This window comes from Pseudochaenichthys georgianus, chromosome 24 (assembly GCF_902827115.2).
Source record: "Pseudochaenichthys georgianus chromosome 24, fPseGeo1.2, whole genome shotgun sequence".
NCBI classification, from domain to species: Eukaryota; Metazoa; Chordata; class Actinopteri; order Perciformes; family Channichthyidae; genus Pseudochaenichthys; species Pseudochaenichthys georgianus.
In genome coordinates this window covers 27,632,145-27,651,769 of record NC_047526.1, presented here as the reverse complement: position 1 = coordinate 27,651,769, position 19,625 = coordinate 27,632,145, and the positions used below count along the sequence as shown (strand labels likewise).

Sequence of the window (19,625 nt, the reverse complement as noted above, 5' to 3'; positions counted from 1 at the left end):
AGTCTCTTGTAGGCTCTTGTCAGCTCTCCTGAGAAGAGCTCCATCGGGGCTGGAAAGCTATTCCCAGACCGGATGCGTAGGTGTAGGAGAGTCGGTCCCTCCTGGCCTGAAGCCGTGTAACAGTCTGTCAGTCATTCGAGGTGATGATCACAAGAGGCTAGCGTAGACAAAAGGAAAGTGGAAGATGTGCGTGATATTTTTGGGAGTAAGCAAAAGAGATGCTGGTGCTTTTTTGTGTCAGCACTTACCTTGTTTTTACAGAGAAACTGGCACCGGACATGCAGAGCTTGGAGCTATTGTGTGCTATTCTTGTGTTAGATAAATAGGACATTCCAAAATGAGTTGTTACACCTTCCAGCAAGTGTTTCATGAGTGGTGCGGAACCTGTCCAAACCCTTTGACTCAAATGTTGGGCAACTTCCTGGTTAATTGCAGGTGTAGTTCTCCTCATTAGAATCTCACACACTTACACACGTGAAATGAAAGAAAATATACTTTAGCATAGTGACATGCTAAGATACAGACTCTGTCACTTGGTGTGCCCCAAGGTCAGACATTTACACATTATACATATTGTTGTTTCTCAGTGCACCTGCTTCCAGAATTAGTTTCTGGTTGGCTGCCGTAAAAACACATGAAGTTTAAAGTGGAAACCTCCACTGGACTGGTTCACTCTTGTTTACCTTGATTTTTAGTACCCTCCGTCTTTACCTGCTTTGCATCCTCCGTCAGTGGTCTTCTCTGATGGTGTCTTTGTATAGCCACTACATAGTGCAGTCAGCAGTTACTTTATAGCAGTCATTTTAAGCAAAAACGTGTCTGTTGTCACTTGTCAAAAATGTTCTGTTCATATTCTGAATTGTATGTTATGCCAGATTTTCATTTTGTAATCTGGCAAAAGGCATTTCCATTGCAAACGTTCTCTTTTCCCATTCTACTGTATCTCAAAAAAAGGATTTTTGAAACTACAATTTGGTCATTGGGGAGAGATAGGCTACGATGTCTGTACTACTTTTATTATGTATAGGTTCCAACATTTTTTTTCCAGTAGCATTAAATGCTATACTCCCTTTACTGAAGAACTCAAACTAATTCCTGTTTTTGACATAAGTGCTGATGATACAACGCGGATGTCTTAAGGACATTTTCCTTTTAAGACAAATTACACTTCTTGGTTTATTGTTTTCTTCTGGAGAGACGACTATCCCACCCCCCCTCCCCCACACTTTGCTTGGGTCGGTCCTCGCGATAACCTGTGCAAGCAGAGGAGCCGTTGAGTGATGGCGATACAGATCGAGATAAAGATACAGCGGTGCGTTTTAACTGATGAGTCACACTCGTGCTCGTGGCCCGCTGCCTCTGGATCCCGTGTCCCGGCTTGAGGTGTTCATTAGGACTGGAGGTACAGAGGGGGGGGGGGGGAGGCTGCAGGAAGGACGAGGAAAAACATTTGAGAGAAACAGAAAAAAAAATCATTGATTCATCCGCGTTGCCCTGTGTGCTGCCATGCCGCCTCACGTCTTTATCAGTCCTCGGCTAATAGGTGTCTGAAACGTATACCTCCCTCATGTTTCACTTAGGAGAGGTCAGCTCGCCTGTATCCATCATCTGTCACAGGACGGGGGTGGGGCTGTTGTCGCAAGGAGCCCCTAATTGAGATCAGGGGCTAGGCTAACAATGCTAACACAGTGTAACCCTCTTTTAGCGATATTAAACCATTAGGAAAACCCACATTTTGACATTAATCAGTTTAAATGTATATTAGATCTGCTTTATCTGGTTGTTTGTAGTGTAGTGATCTTAAGGTTTTAACATTTTCTTGACTAGCTAACATCCCATTTTTAACCTGGTCGATGTAAACATTTATATTAGAGATTTTGCAGCTCCTTGAGCAACAGTTTAATTCTCCTCCTAAACCATGAGCGTTGACACGAATCAGAAGCTGGGAAGGGAAATACTCCTCACATCTTCCATGTAGTGCAGCAGCTATTAAATCTGGCTCACTGCTAGAAGAGACAGGGAACTTCATTTATGTCAACATCACTCAGGTTTTCAGTATTTCGACATTTGTTGCTGTTTGCCAAACAGAGAGAGAGAGTTGGGGGTAGTTTGAAGAGGGTTGGAAAACAAAAGACAGAAAAAACAAAGCTAGTGAAAGTGAAGTAAATAATTTGCACAATATGTGTAGCTTTTGTCGTAAAAGGTGTGCATGACAAAATGTCTCCTTTTTATTTTTAAAGGCGCTCTATTATGCTCATTTTCAGGTTCATATTAGTATGTTGTGTCGTGACGTGTTTACATGCGTCTATGTTCAGAAAGCTCTTTATTTGTCTCATACTGCCTGTGCTGCAGCACCTCTCTTCCCCCTCTGTCTGAAACCAGAGCCCAGTCTGCTCTGATTGGTTAGCTGGCCGGGTGTTGTGATTGGTCAACAGTAAGAGATGTCCCGCCTACTGTAAGCCTATCACATATAATGCTTTGGAGCGCTAGCCAATAGAAGTGCAAGTGTTACAAAGTGATGTCACTGTGTTGCAGCAGTTAACAAAGGAGTCCAATCGAGGCGTTGGAGTGTGTGGGAGAGAACTCCACAGGAAAGGGAAGACCCCACAAAGTGTAACAGGGCCCCTTTAAATGTAACCATGTTAACAACAGCCAATAGAAAAGCTTGAGGTTAGGAAGCGCTGGACACTCAAACAAAGACAAGCGTCTGTACCAAGAAGAAGCGCTGCTAGAAAGATGTGTAGCGCTGTGTGACTTCTGGCTGTCACCCTTGGCAACGGCCCTTCCTCTCCTTCTTGACACGCTGCCAGGGTGTCCATTGGCTTGTCACTTGTTTAAACTCCCTCCCTCTCTCCTTCCTCCCCACCATGCCTTCTTCCCGAGGCCCACAAGACCGGCCATGTCGAGCAGCAACGCGCTGATTGATTTGTTTGACACGCGCTTCCGGGAACCACCGTAGTTGTTTGAATTGGGGAGTAGTGTTTCTAATTGTTTGGCGACAAAGGAGACACACTCAGAAAAGGGTGATACTTGGGGAAAATCTCAAAAATCCACGCGATCTTTGATGGTTCTCTATTAAAAAGGCTTTTCCCTGCAGTGTTTACAGTTGCTAAGTTGCGATTGCATTCATAATTGACAGTAATTATATCAGTCATTGGCTTGCTCACACATTTATATTTACATCACTTTCACTAATCAATTCCATATCAATGATAATTGAAATGGAGTTTGACAAGTGTTACAAGACTTGGGACTTCGGAGATAAATATAACGCTCTCTCCTTCCCACTCATATATCACATTTTATCTCCAACCATCTTGCTTTTTCTCGCTCGCTATTTTGGTCCCCGTCTCCTCACCTTCCTCTCTCGGTCCACCTTTCTCACTTTTTTACCTTTAGCTGTCAACTCACTCCATCTCGCCGGCGAAGCGAGGGAGCGAGCGGTGTGAGGGGAACATGTACATGTGAATAATGGAGAAGGCCAGCTTCTCCCTAACGAGGTGTGTTTGATAGCCGACCTCAGCCCGGTGTGTGTGTGCATGTGGGGGGGCGTGTGTGAGTGTGGTCAAGGTGTTCTCCCATTCTCCTCTATTATTCAGCGTCATGCTTTTTCCGTTTCTACCACAAAACCCTTTCAGATCATGCCACCTGGGGATACAAATTTAATAGATACCCGCCCCCACACACACTTGCATCACTGCCACAAAATGCTAATCCACACACACACACACACACACACACACACACACACACACACACACACACACACACACACACACAATAACCAGTTTGATTGACGTGACGTGGCTCACCAGCTTTGTTTCCATTTGCATCATTTATGGTTTTGCCATACTGTAGGCATGACGGGTTGTTTTCAATCGGGGCACGTGACGGTGTACATTTGAAAAAGTGAGTCGGGGGATTTCTCACTCAATTGCCTCTGTTCTGCGTCATCGCCCCACCTGTTCTTTTGTATTCTGTCTTTTGATATTGCCGCAGCAGATTTATGGAGAGAGATAAGTCTCAGCACTACTTGTAAAATCCACATGGATGTGCTGAAAAGCTTGACGTCTGACTTTGGCACCAGCACTTAAACGCAACATAAATGTGAGGATGATAAGTCAACTGACAGGATTCGACTTCTCTTTGTTTTATATCACTGTTAATGAAACATGTTTGGGTCTTGGACTCATGAATAGACAAAACAAGTCATTTGAGCATGCTGACTTGGGTTCCTGATTACTGTGATGGGCATGTTGCACTCTTCTGATGTGTCTTACAATTGTCAAGCAAAGTAATTGAAGAAGTCATCTAAAAATGTATAATAGAAAGAGTTGTTAATTGCAGCTTTAAGGTTTTTAGGTTGTAAGTTTAGAGAAATTAGGGCCATAGTCTTTTCGTTATCCTCCAGAATGACGGACAAACCAAGCCGAAAACATACAATCCTTGGCGGAGGTAATAATTGGCATACTAAGCAGTAATCATCAGTTGTAGGAAAATGCATTTGTGGATACCATAATGTATTTGCATATCATCACATACATTTGTATATCTTTGTCAGCACTAGTGAGTCTTATTTCTCTCAGTACATATTTGCCTAATAATTAAAGGTAACAGGTTTCAATTCCTGCTCAGCCTAACAGTCGAATCAATCCCTGGAAAAGTCCCTGAATGCTCTGGCTCCTCCGGGGGCTTCCCTCTCGGTTTCCCCCGCACTGACATGTACATGTATGTGTGTCTCTGTGGGATACGTGATGAGATGTGTGAAATATGGCAAGTGGAGTACTCTATTAGGCAGCCCCCCCCCCCCGCCCCTCGCCTCCAGGCGTCCTTCTGCTCCAACATACAGAGAGGCTGAGAGAGAGAGGGAGACGTCACAGGGTGCTGGTGTGGTGGAGGGCAGAGTTAGATGTGTTTTAAACAGGCCAAACACCCACCACCAAAGAAGAGCAGGAACTCCTGCCTTCATCAACCTCAGCTAGCATTAGCCTTGAGAGGAAGGACACGTTTCCAACTGGGTGTGTGTGTGTGTGTGTGTGTGTGTGTGTGTGTGTGTGTGTGTGTGTGTGTGTGTGTGTGTGTGTGTGTGTGTGTGTGTGTGTGTGTGTGTGTGTGTGTGTGTGTGTGTGTGTGTGTGTGTGTGTGTGTGTGTGTGTGTGTGTGTGTGTGTGTGTGTGTGTGTGTGTGTGTGTGTGTGTGTGTGTGTGTGTGTGTGTGTGTGTGTGTGTGTGTGTGTGTGTGTGTGTGTGTGTGTGTGTGTGTGTGTGTGTGTCTGTGTGTGTGCATGTGTGTGTACATGTGTGAGCCCTGACAGTGGGAAGCTGCAATGTAATTGCTGACACTGTCCAGAGGATTGAATGTAATGAAGGTAGCTGCTTACAGGCTGCTTCATTAGTACAGCTGGGCCCGGGGCACTCCGTGTGTGTGTGTGTGTGTGTGTGTGTGTGTGTGTGTGTGTGTGTGTGTGTGTGTGTGTGTGTGTGTGTGTGTGTGTGTGTGTGTGTGTGTGTGTGTGTGTGTGTGTGTGTGTGTGTGTGTGTGTGTGTGTGTGTGTGTGTGTGTGTGTGTGTGTGTGTGTGTGTGTGTGTGTGTGTGTGTGTGTGTGTGTGTGTGTGTGTGTGTGTGTGTGTGTGTGTGTGTGTGTGTGTCTGCATCCTGGGAAATAAGGAGAGTGGAATGGTTCACGCAGACACACACATGTATTACCACCCACCCACGCACACATTAACATCACATCATGAAACATCAAATGGAACGCCTTGATTCCTACTATAAACCTTTTGAGGTCAGTTCTCCTCTGATGTGTTTTTGGTATGGCACTCATGAACGTAGCAGTTACGAAAATATATCTATGAGTGCAACACTTCCTGCCCAATGCCTTTTGATTTCTTGTGTGATTAATGCATCAATAATTATGAGATATATAGTTCTTTAATGGGCCGTCCTGCGTAGAGTACTTGTATTCTTGTTATTGCTTATACTTGCTACTTTTAACCAAAATATGTGAGTACTTCCTCCACCTGTGGCTGCAACGTGTCCGTTACTACGGTCGTCTTTTTCACTTTATCAAACAATATATTTCGTACATAAAATTGGAATCTGATGGAGCTGCCGGTGTTGAGCAGCGGCAGGAAGTTCATGTTCCTCATGAATCCACAGACAGAGGCACCCTCAGCTCAACGCTGCATAGTTTCGGGGGCTGCAGAGTTCCACTTCGCTTTGTTCCACTGATTTCACGACGATTGCCGGCACAATGTGCTAAAGCCGCAGCTGTGCTGATCGGGCTTTTGTCTTGCCTCTTTGGAAGCGTGGCTGCCATGAAATGGGATGTGTGGGCAGGGAGCAGGGGCTGGTCATGAGGAGGGCAGCCGGTGGACCAGACGATGATGAGGCTGCCATCTTCGCCACACGGGAACCCTGTGGAGATGCAGTTTAGATTAACTTTCCACTTAGTGCACAATGTGTCACTTACAATATGGTCGTGTCTCCTGCTCTAGAAATTGCCTTGACAGCTGCACCTCTTGAGACGCGCTCGGCCCAATTGGGGTTGTGCATGTGAACTTGCTTTGCCCATCAAACGATTCCCCTGGTCAGCATGCCTGTAACCCTTCACTTTGATCAGAAGCCTTCCATTGATTTTGAATGGCCATCTGCCAGCCCAACCTTGACCTGTAAGACTGAGTGCAGGGGCAGCGTGACCCTTGACCTCCGTCTCTCCCTCCCTCTGCCTATGGTCTCCCCTCTCTTCCTCCCTCGAGTGAGAGATCACAGAGAAGAGAACATTACGCTTCCTCTATGAAGACCAATCAATACCTGATCTGATTAGGCCTAAGCACATACATACGTTTCTCTGCAAACTCTTAAAGCCGGCAGATAAAGAGCCCCGTTGCTAATGTTAGCCAATAGCTCTCCATTTCAGGGCCGGCCTGCTCTCCAGATCATCTGTCTGTGGTCATGCAGCAAAGTGAAATGAATGGAGCGAGTGTCTTCCATGCAGATCCACCCAGCTTCTCTGAGGATTCAAACTGGAGTGAGCAGCTTAGCCGTGGTTGTACTGGTGCAGCCCTGGGTTTCCCTGCATCAGCAGCTTGGAAGGATGAAGGAGGAGAGGGGGGGGAGGAGGGAAGCTTCTAACGGGAGGTATCAGAAATGTGCAGCTATATTGATGCCAGTGTAAGCACATTTCTATTGAAATCAATAGAGCTGCTCTCGAGCTCATTTGGGCTTCTAACAAGAGAATGGTACCTGGCTCACTAATGGAGCAGCCGTAGATAACACTCGCAGACGGAGCTGAGTTGAAGGGAAAAAAGGAAAGAATATGCCTGTTAGGTGTGAATTCATGTATTTATTTGTATTTCTGACAGCGTGTAATGATGTTACCCTTGTTGTCTTCAACATATGTTGTTTTCTGAGCTGCAGAGTTCTTAAAACCTGCCAAATGAAAGAGTCTGTTCACACAAATTACACACACACATTATTCCCTTACTATGGTCTATTAAGGTGTCTGGCAATGCAGACACTTTTGATTTGACTTTGTACCATTTTGAGGTTTGTGTCTTTGAGACGCTTTTTCTTAGTGTTGGGTTTCTTGGAAACAAAAGACGAGTATTCAATACGTTCCAACCTTTACAGATCGCTCCGGTTTCCCTTGCATTATCCAAAACATTGATACATTTGACCAGCTATTGCTAATTAAAGTTAGTTGTCTTGTTATGGTTGGTATGCTCTCAGCCAGCAAGTGTCTGTCCTCAACCAAAGACTGTTTTCAGGTGGAAGATATATCACTGTTACGGCACTCCATGACCCGCAGTCAATGGTGTGTTTCTGTAGTTTCAAAATGGCCAACTGATTGTTAATAGTTCTCTTGATTAATGATCCTTTCACCTCAAATACACGGGTATCAATATTTGAAGTTTCTGCACTTAATATTTGAGCATTTGGATCTGCATTGTTGAAACAAGTAGCCAAAGAAAGTTGTTAATAATAACTTTCATCTGCAGATGGCTATAGAAGATATTTGAGTTGTATTACATACACATTTTAAAAGCTAAATCTAGTTAAAATTTGAGTTTTCTACGGAAAAAGATACTGTTCAATTTTAAAATGTTATTTTTGTAATACTTTGAACAAAGATATGCCACTTTGATCATTGTGATTTGTTGTCAGTCTCTTTTTGGGTGCTTGTTGAATTACTTTTTGTCCAAAAGTAGTATGCGATGTATCATGGTTTTCATAGTGAGCCGCATCATATGAATGGCTGCACTGCACATACACCACATGCACTCAAGTGTTCAGAGAACACACATTAGGTTTGTGTCTATGTGTGTAAACAGCTGTTGGAAATGCCACGGAGAGCTGGCTTGCCGTGGGCCCTCTGCCACTGAAATGTCATGCTACATGTGGGGGAAAAGCTGCGATACCTCACCCTCCCACAGCCACACACAGGCCGGGCCCACGTGCACACTCCTGCCCGGCTACATGATAATGCCAGCGGGTCACAGACACATCCCTCACGCCTGTTGTCATTAGAAACAAGCCTCATTATACCCCGAGCCTGGATCTATGATTAATATTCATAAGGGGTGTGGTGGTCCATCAAGCCCCCCCAATCCATCGATTCCATTGAACAAGAAACACATAGACGGGAAAGGTGGGGGGCTTAGGGGTGTGTGTGTGTGTGTGTGTGTGTGTGTGTGTGTGTGTGTGTGTGTGTGTGTGTGTGTGTGTGTGTGTGTGTGTGTGTGTGTGTGTGTGTGTGTGTGTGTGTGTGTGTGTGTGTGTGTGTGTGTGTGTGTGTGTGTGTGTGTGTGTGTGTGTGTGTGTGTGTGTGTGTGTGTGTGTGTGTGTGTGTGTGTGTGTGTGTGTGTGTGTGTGTGTGTGTCTTGGGGGTTATGTTGAAGCTGCAGGGGCACTCCAGTCAAGGCGTGGGAAATGAGAAAGGTGAAGTAGAAAGGGGGGGGGGGGTGTAGGGTGCCATATTCAAGGTCGCTGTATTCCCTGACGCTGTAAATTGTCTCTGGAAGTTTTTTTCCTGAGGCTTCATTAGTATGTGTCCTTTCAATATTTATGGCCATGTTAATAAAACATCAATACGAGAAGCCTTTGTTGAGGGCTCCAGTCTCGCACTTTTTACAAAGAGGGGTTCAGTGCAGAGTGCTGTGCAGAGTGTGAGAAGTGACTGAGAGTGGGCTGACTCAGCTAGATCAGGAGAAACAGACACATCGTTTTTGGACCCGCTCTGCCTCATGGAAAGAAGATAAGTTAAAGGTGGGGTCGGTACTTTTGGAGAAACCAGCTCGAGATCGCTAGAATTTAAAAATACACAACCGGGACAAATCTGCCACTTCCTTACAGAGCCCCTCCTCCAACACACACGAACGCGCACATGACCAATGAGGGCACGAGATAAGTCTGTGCACAGATGGAAGGCTGACAGGCAGGTAGGCCATCCAGTTACTTTAGCCGGGCCGGCTCAGATGATTGGTCGAGCGTTTTACAGCGCCACGGCTTCCACAGATGATATTTTTATGGATTTGTTGTCAAAGCACTTCAGATATTCATTGCCATCGGGATGTTAAGAGCATTCCATGGAATATAACAAAAAGTGTATCTTGAGCCGGTTTCTCAAACTTACCTACCCCACCTTTAATATCTGGAGAAAGGGAAAATAATATATTCTGCTTTGATTGTTGGTGTTTTGTTGATGGTCTTTGAGTGTGTTTCCTGAAAATAGTGTGAGTATGTATTGTTTGTTTCTGTTTAAGTGTACTAATGTCGGGGTTCGGTCTCTGGAGCAGGCCTCTGGAGTTTTATAAAACATCGAGTGCAAGCAGTGATGGAATTTGTGATAAATTCATCTGTTGAGTAGTTTCTTTATTAACCAATTAATCATCAGTCTATTATATGTCACAAGTAGTTCCTAGAAATGTCACAGGTTGTCTCAAATTGCTTTTCTTGTCCAACCAACAAGCCAAAACCCACAGATATTCAACTAAAGATAATAGGACAGAGGAACACTGCATATCTTGGTGGCCTTGCTCAAGAGCAATGGTCAAAAGGTTCAATGTACTGGGTGGTGATCAGCAGTGAAAGTGTTTCGAAAAACTATTAATTGATTAATCATTTAGTCGCACGCACTTCCCATATACAGAATGGACCAAAAGGCCTATAAGGGAAATATTGATGTTGTGTTTTTCGTAGAGTCTCCACCAATTGAGATAAACATAAGTCTTAATAATAGTTGGTAAAACTGCAATGGCCCATGGTCAGATACTGTTATCTAGATTCCGTATCAAGATACAGATCAGATGATAATGTCAGCTGCAAATGAGGTGTCATTGATACCGTCTTTTTTCAAACTGTCCCCCTTTCTGTTCACTTTCAAACTATTTTGAGCAGCCCTAATATTTACTCAATAACTGTCCTGTTCTTGAACAGCACCTGATATCTGACTTTAACATCACCAACATCGAGTGTCTTGACCCAGTGCAGCACTCCCCATTTTCTTTTACCGACACATCCATCTCGACACGCACTTCCCATGATTGAACACTCCCATTTATGATCTTGCAATGATGGCAAACAGAAAGGAACTTTCTATCGGATATGGACAAGTGTAGGCATCTTCCCTTCATCTCATTCACCCCTGCATGTTTTGTATGCATTCCCCTGCATGTATCTCCTTGTATCCTCCCCCTACCAGTCATTTCCCCCTCTTCCCATTTTACTACTCTCTTTTATATCCTGCACTCTCCCCTGCTCTCCCTTTTTGCTTTCGAAGTATTTCCACCGCTGATCCCATCTCCTCATCTCTCTGTTCTCCCTCCTCTCATCCAGTGCTCTCTTAATCCTGTCAGGATTAGGTTCTACTCACACTCCCTAAACACCAAATGTCCATCCTATACCACCTCTCCTCCTCCCTCCCGTCTCCTCTCTGGGGGGGACAGGTAGGGGGGAGCCAGGGCCACAGCTGTGAATAACAGAGCTGTCTTTCTGTCTCTGCACATCTGGTGCGTGGGGGGACTGGGCCATGTTGTGCTGTGATGTTTTGTCCTTGGCTCAGCATGGTTGCCGGATTTCATCCTGGCTATGTGCTGGAGTAGTTTTGGATTTGAGATGCGGATCGGCCCACTGCTGTACCCACACGGATGAGCCGAGCTCCTTTGGTGTAGTAAGCGATGGTTATTAAGCCGATGGAGTAATTATTAGCTGCAGCATTAGCGTGGGCCCGGTGCGTTTCTTGGTCCGTTTCCCTCCGTATTGCTCCTCAATGGCTGGCTCGGCAGTAGCAGGTGGAGTGTCGCACTCCTTGTATTATGTAACTCCACCCCAATTTAGATCTGACTTCAAATAAATGAAAATCAAGCTGCTGGTTGGCTCCTTTCCCCGCGGATATAAATAGCATTTTCAAATCTTATCTAGAAACAGTGTTGTAGAGGGGAGAGGCTTTGAAATGCAGCCCGACGATTAGGATCCCATTGTTCCGCTCCACACCCCCTCCATTCTCCCGGCTGCTTACAGTAAGCCTGAGGATCTGTGTGCATGTGCCTGAGTGTGTCGCCCTGCACATGTGTATGCATTCATCTGCATCACAGGGTGATTGAGATAGTGGCTAATGGTAAGATAGCATGTGCATGTGCGTGGTGTCGTGGGTTTGTGAGTAATTGCTGTGTGTACATGTGTGTGTTGCTGCTGGGTGTGTCTTTGATGATGGATGCTGTGCTTCTGCTGCTTACCCCACTGCTCCTCTCAGAATTAACAAGGTTGCTAAGATACAGTGAGCTTATATTAGATTAGGTTATCTGCTGTTATTGCTGTTACTATATTTTACACAGCACCGTGAAGCTTTTATTAATTTGGAAATGTACCCTGCCATGGAATGAAGATGCTGGTATTTGTGCACCAGTGCTCCTCTCCTCTTCTGGTTGTTGTACTGAAAGCCCCCTAGTCTAATGTCTACCCCACCCCATTACAATCTGGAGGCGGGTCCATACCTCTATTCATCATTAAGCTCATTTAATCCGAGGCCTGGGGCCCAGTGTTTCCATTTGACACAGAACAAGCCAGTAGAAAGGGAGACAGGATGCAGTGATATCACTTTGGCGGAGGCTTATTGGTGTGCAGAGGTGTTGTCCCTCCCACCAGCAGATGTCAGCCCAATCCAATATTCGACCTCCATAGTAGCTTCTTCAGGGCTGGAGGGCCATTGGCACTGCTGTTAGCCGATAAAGAACAGGAAACAATACAGATGCCAAGTGGGCTGTTCAGATGATGAAGGCAATGCTATCCCTTCACTGTTGGATTTGAACATTTTTCTGTACATGTATTCATGTTTTTGGACAAACAGATTAAGCTCTTGTGTCAGGTTGAATTACATTTGAACTGGAAAAGCATGTTTAACGTAATAAATGGGAATGTAAATTGGACATTGAATTATTGACTAAAACTATAAAAATATCAAAAGAAAAACAAGACAGCTGTAGATTATTATATTTCCTTTTAAGGACAGCATAGTGCCATAATGATGGATAAACACTCTCATAATTGGACTGGAGGCAGACTTTGGCACAAGCAACTATAGGCGCTGTGATTTGTAGCACATGTTGTAAAATTGCTGATCCATGGCAAGATGTCCAAGGCGGTGTGTATGTGTGGGGGTGTTCATGTACCTGAAAGAAGTGTATTAGCCTCTTCATGTTTTTTGTGTGTCTTGTGTAGTTTTGTTTTTGTGTGTGACCTGCTATAAGGGAAACCCCATTAGTGTGGGATCCCAGGGAGATAATGAGTGCTGACTGCTTTATGTCCTGGAAATGATTGAGTGGAACATATAAGCCGTTTTATGAATCTTCTCTGCGAGCGGCTAACAGACTGACAGCACATAGCCTGCTAGCTAACCTAGAGTTTCTCTAGGCTATGAGGGAAAGACACCTAGCATGTGTGCTATTGACTGTAATGCACAGATGAGGAGCTACTAGCATCAGTGATTGGAGGTAAAACAGCTCATGATATGATCTTAAAAAATAAGTGCTTAATCTTTTGCTTTTGATTTACATCTGTTAGCACACATTAACAGGGCTGCCAACACTCACGCATTGAGCGTGAGAGTCACGCAATTAACCCATATCTCACGCACTCACGCCACACTTGCCTTTCCTCACCCTAAGTTTTCGTCCAAAATAAATGTATATACAAATAAAGTGAAGGAACAGCAAACCGAGCGGTCTACGAAATCAGACGGTCTTCTGGCTTAGTTCAGTTCAGTAAAGCTGGAACGATATTGGGAGATTCTGATTTCACGGATCAATAACTCATGAAAACGTTATTCAGACACAAATGACGTCTCATAATTACCGTGGTAAGGTTGACAACGAACTACAATCACATTTTTATAACCAAAAAGACAATACGCGCCGTCCTCCGAGCTGGACACATTAAATTGGTCTCTATCTGCAGCCGGAGAAGAAACGAGTGCTCAGGGACCGTCTGCAAAGTGCAACTCCGAAAAAAGAGAATACAATAATATTCAATCACTATTCTACAGCTTATTACTACCAAACTCACTACACACATCAATAGTCTCCTGTGTGTCGTACTACAGCAGAGAGTTTTGAAGAATATGCTTTTGAATAATTTTGGGGAATATTTATAATGTAACATCTTCAATAACTATGGCATCATCTTAAATAACTTTACTATTATTATAGTAAAGTTATTATTATTATTATTTACTATATTTCTACCAAACTCACTATTTGCATTGTTGTTGTTAGCATCTGGTTAGCTAGCTGCGCTAACGGATATTAGAAGCTGTTTCTCAAACAATGAGAGGGAGAGCTCTGATAACTACAGCTCAGTGAGGGACTCTGTTTAGATAGTTAACTTTAGTCTAGTTATCTCAGTGGGTCTCAAAAGGTTTGGTCACCATTTATGAGAATAAATGAAAAACAGTTATGAAATACTATGACAGTAAAACAAGAATACAGTTTAGAAGGGGAGTGATTTGTAAAATATCCATAAAGAAAAAGAAAATCTGTTTACAGTTATGTTTCATATGGGTGATGAGAGATGTATCCTTAAATTCATTTTGCTCTTAAAATGCACCAGGTTGATGCATTTAACTTCAATATTTTAAAAAAAAATAGCACTTTACCTCTGCTTACACCTATATGCCATTGTATGCTGTGAGCTGATTATCGAGCCTTCATTGTAAGAGTCGCGGGTACACTGTGTGTGTGCGTATTCCACTGTAGCGCCCGGTACATTAATGGGAAACCCTAGTTGGTACATGTTCAATACATTTGTAACACTGTACACATGAACGTTTCTTTTTTCGGTTCACCAAAAAATAAATCTCATTCCAAGCTGAACTCAAATGTTGGCAGCCCTGGTGGCACACATACATCACTTACTGTTACAATCATTGGTAAAGTACATGTATTTCTTTGTTTATAAGCTATTTTACGATGGCAGGTGTTTTTCTCACAAAGCTATCTATATTACAAAACTAGTTGATTCACTGTCTTTTCATGGCTAGCTCACTTAGCAGTATATGCTAATACACTCACACCACCTGTTTCTCCCGCCACCTTTGCTCATTTGTTTGGTTTGTTAATGTATTTTTTGTCTGTTCAGTGTTTATTCTTAATATGCTCAAAATAAATGTCCTGGTAAAGTGAGTACTCCGGTTTAAAAAGTCAACTTTTCATTGGGCAGGAAAAGTAGGCTAGTACAAAAGGTACAATATTTACATTTAATTCAAACGTAAATAAGGACAATACATGACCTTCCTTTTGTCTGATCTTGTTATTGTTGTGAAAGAACAGTGAATTAACATTTGACTTTTTATAAAACAGTACTTGGCTATGTGGTTGTATTTTTTAGACCTGGTAGATGGTTCTACACTGTTTTACGTCCAGAAGAGCCAGCACATGAACACAGCACTACAGAAACACTTTTGCCATAGATACTTTTCCCACTCCCCGTTCCTTTCCTCATAAGCATAATTCCCTCTGTGTTTTCTCGTTCACTTCCGCTCTTTATTGACATTTTCCCTCCGTGATCAGCTCTCTTTGGTCTCTTGATGTGTTCCCCTGTGTGCTGATCTCTCCTGCTCTGCTTTGGCTTAGCGATTAACCCTTTGAGAGTAAACGCAAGTGTTTGGTTGTGCACGCCTGGATCCCATGTGTGAGTAGTGTTGGCCTGTGTAATGCTTCTGAGGCACAGGCCTCCTGCTCTCCTCCCACTGCTGGAGCCCGGGGACATCAGGCTTCAACTCTCACACACTCATAGGAGGAGGCAAACATGGGAAGATAGGAGTCAATGCAAGCATAGGCACCAGACAATAGATATCAAATTGAGAGATTATATAATTACAAAGATTCCAGTATAAATATATACAGTGGGGTTTAAAGACATAACGACACACCTCAAATCCGTTTTTTTCAAGTAAAAAAAAATTGTTCTTTCTTTCTTTTTTCACTATTTTCATTTATACTTTTTGTTCTATATATCAATGCACTTTGTAGCATAGTTTTTACCCAGCTGAACACTAGTTTGAACTTTTGTGTTGACTCGTGACCTTGAAAACAGTAGTTTGACAAAAAAAAGTCTTTCTTTTGGAGTTTTACAGTAAACCAAATCCTATTCTATTTAGCTCAAGTTAAAGCTGATTAATAAAAATGGAAGAATAAATAAATAATAATAATAATAAAAACACTCCCAGGAAGAACAAATGCATATAATGTCTGCATGTTAAAGAGCAGTCTTTGGTTGCACTTAATATCCGGAATGTCAGACATGTAAATCGATTGAATGGAAGTTTCATGTCCTACATATGAGCATCTTAAAATGCCTGACCCCATAATAGCTGTATGATGTCCCAGAACCATCCTCGACTTTGACAACTGTCTGTCTGGCCTCTTGCAGTCTTCTGGTGGTTACCCAGCCATGTAGAAGCTTTGACCTTTGAGCTCGCTGTGCACTGTATGTACGATGGGGGATAGCGTCCTCTGGGGGGGGACGGGGTCACTGCATTGCGTCTTCACTTTGACCATGAGCTTGGGTTAGAGTGGCTGCTTAGGGATCCAGTTTGACTCCAAATCATTAGAGGGTTTAAAGCAGAGGCAATGTTAAGTGGACAGCTTCTGTGAAAATGTAGTCCCTGGATTTAGTGCGGACACGGAGATGATGCAGTGCACCGCTGAGCTGCAGATTTACCTGGAGAAAGGTGCATGGGCGGAGCTTCAGAGGTGGGAGGGAACAAACGTCATCTATTCTTCCACGCCTTATCCCCCTCCCCTCTCACTCCTCTTCCTCCCCTCTCCCTCCCTCTTCCCCCTTCTCTCCTCTGTCTTCATGCACAGGATCACATTAATATTCCTTTGAAGCCTGTTTCAACTGCAGCCAGATTTCCCTCTCTTCCACTCTCACTCACTTTCTCCCTTTTTTTGTTTCCCACTCTTTTCTCCCTCTTGCTTTCTGTTTCTTTTGTTTTGTGGAAGAGATCACTTTCACACCATTTCTACTCGCCCGTGCAGGGAGGGGCAGTTTTATTACCTTCACTCAGGAGTTCCCCTTGTTGCACACATGCACGCACACACACACATCGAGGGGTGGTGGGTACCGATGCCTTTGACAGAGCGTGTTGATTGGTTCAGAATGGTTGCTGCCTCTTGTAGGAGAGTGGAACGGCTATTTTTAGATCAAGGGGTAGCTGGGAGAGAAAGACTGAGGAGAGCTGTGTGTGTGTGTGTGTGTGTGTGTGTGTGTGTGTGTGTGTGTGTGTGTGTGTGTGTGTGTGTGTGTGTGTGTGTGTGTGTGTGTGTGTGTGTGTGTGTGTGTGTGTGTGTGTGTGTGTGTGTGTGTGTGTGTGTGTGTGTGTGTGTGTGTGTGTGTGTGTGTGTGTGTGTGTGTGTGTGTGTGTGTGTGTGGAATACTGCAGTCTTGAAGGAAGTTCCCTCTTCACACACACACTCATGCACTTATGCAGCAGTGCCCCTCTAAAGCCAGGGTGGTGTGTATTCCATGTGCTGCTTGCTCCCCTTTTTCTCTCCTCCCTCAACCTTTTTTCTTGCTACATCTCCCCCCCCCCCCCCCCCCCCGCAGTCTTTCTTGTTTCTCCCTCTCTTCCTGAGCTGGCTCGGTGTGCAAATGTCAGCACTCTCCCATTTATTTGCCAGAGCCCAGAGCAACGTCCTGCATCCTCTGTTTACCTCCATCTCCACAGCGCTGCCCCCTCACCACTGCGTTCCTCCTCATCACCCCCACCCCCTTTAAAGAAATCCGTCCATCTTACATTATTTTCATTTCTTTTTCAATCTCCCATTTTCTTCCCCACCACCCCTCAATCTCATCGCTCCATCCTCCAGCTTCCTTCCTTCCCCCCTTTGCCATCCCACTTTCATTTGTTACACCATTCTTGCCTCTCCCTCCACCCCTCCTCACGTTCATGGATCATGGCACTTCATTGGACTAACATCATGACATTTCCAGTTTTGCCTACAACTATCTATCAAGCTATCAAGTGTTTGGGATTAAATCCACTGCACCACCATCGACCTCCCTCCTCCCTCCTTCGGTTTGCATCTATTTCAAGACACGAGTGTGTCCGTTCACGTTTGCCCCCGTTAGATCACAAAACACCTTGTCCCTCTCTTCATCCTCCTCGTCTGTCTCTTCCTGTCTACTCTCACTTTGTGATTCCCCCCCCCCATTTTCATCTCCCCATGTCTCACACTATCCGTCACTCTATCCGCCTGTGATCACCGGGATGACTCATGTGGCTCGCACCTGCTCTGCAGGAGAGGGGAAGCCGTGGGTTTGCAAGGAGAGGTTAGAGAGGATGAAGGTGTGGCTTCACAGGGACTGATCAAAAAGTCTGCATGGTGAAGTCAGTGTTTTCTTTATTCACATAGCGGCCATATTTGATTTGTAAAAAACATGTTTGACTCTTTTATCCAAAGCGACTTTCATACTCAACACTGTGGGCAATCCCCACAGGAGCACTTTGGGGTGAAGCGTCTCAGGGACACAACGACATGCTGACTGCAGTGGGGTTTGAACCTGTGACCACCTGATCCCAACACCAAGGCTCTATCCACTACGCCACACGCCTCCTTAATGGATAGAGAAGAAAATATACCAGGTCACACCACACTGATGTAGCTTATTGTCACAGGTGTAAATATGAATACAGAAATTCGAAACAACACAGAACTATTCTTAGATGTGCTTGGATCGGAGTGTCTTGGATGTTTCTCCTTTAGGTTTCACCGTCTGATCAAAGAAAGATAACTTTGGTGTGTTTCGTCATGTTCTACTTCTGAGGATCAGTTCAGTCTCCCACCAGAAGTAATCACGCGTGACCAACCATTACACAGCTTAGAAAATAATAAAGGGTGTTTCTTTTTCTCAAATGAGTGGAAAGGATTCTCAGGGAAACAAAGCTTCAGGTTCCGGATACCATGATACCTTTTCCTTTAATGAACTCACTTTTATGACATGTGATGTAATGATAGCAACTGTCTCTAAAACGCTTTGTGTGTTTCATGTTAGATTGCTTATCAACTGTGTGCTAATTGATTTTCTTCCCTCTCTCTCTCTCTGTGTCTATCCAGTTAGTGACAGCTGTTTTCGGAACCTCGCAGAGGACCGCAGTGGCGTCAACCTCAAAGATCTCATCCATGATCCCTCCCTGTGAGTATTTTCATGACGATTCAATCCACAGAGTTTAGGACAGAAAGCATCAGGCAACACCTTCATTTCTCCAAAGCTGAATCCTTTACCTATCCTTAAATCCACCACACTAAAACATATTTGTTGTCATTAACAGGGATGTGATCAGTGACAAAAGAGAATGTACAATATACAGGGAAAAGAATAATCACACAAGAAATGTACTTTAGCTAAATGCATTAGAATTTGTTTTTGCACCTTTTCAGAAGCTTTAAAAGCTGCACTGTCAGGTTCACTTTATGCTCATTGTGCGTGCTTACGGTGTAAAACATGGGTGGTGTTTTCTGCTAGCTTCAGTCATATAAGCAAGGAAGTGAAAATGAATGTCATTTTTATAAATTCTTTCATTTAAATCAAAGCAAACACTTATTGAATGAAATAGAAAAAAGGACATGCTTTTCGCTAAAGGCACTTAGACATTACACCTATGAGTATAATGGATTGATATATACTAAACTGATATAAAACACAGCCTCCACTACTTCTCAGGACTCTCATTGAGCCACAAGAGCTTTAGTGAAGTTGGGTGCTGATGTTGGGCAATAAAGGACTGGCTCACAGTCCCATTTCATCCCAAAGATGGGATACAATACGGTTGAGGTCAGGGCAGGATTCCCCCACCAAACTGCTTCTCTGTGGAACTCGCTTTGTGCGCGAGAAAAAAAAACATCCACTTTATGACTACTGTTTATTTCAACCATAGCAGCCTGGAGCTGAAAGAGTTAATGTTTAGTGTCAGATTTCATGTCACCAATTCAATTCAATTCAAAACCTTTATTTATCCAGGTAAAATCCCATTGAGATCAATGATCTCTTTTTCAAGGGAGACCTGCAGCAGTAGGTTCCACGAGAAGACATCAAAACATAAACAACAGAACAACAAAAGGACATCA

The 19,625-nt window shown here is 43.9% G+C and overlaps 1 protein-coding gene across 12 annotated transcripts in view; it reads left to right on the top strand.

Moving 5' to 3' along the window:
* gphnb (gephyrin b) overlaps nucleotides 1-19,625 on the top strand; it is an 87,157-nt gene that overhangs the window by 7,125 nt on the left and 60,407 nt on the right. For all 12 annotated transcript variants that reach the window (XM_034076337.1, XM_034076336.1, XM_034076332.1 and 9 more), the window contains exon 2: nucleotides 18,615-18,693. In XM_034076337.1, coding sequence (XP_033932228.1) covers nucleotides 18,615-18,693 — 79 coding nt within the window. The remainder of the gene's footprint in view (nucleotides 1-18,614; nucleotides 18,694-19,625) is intronic.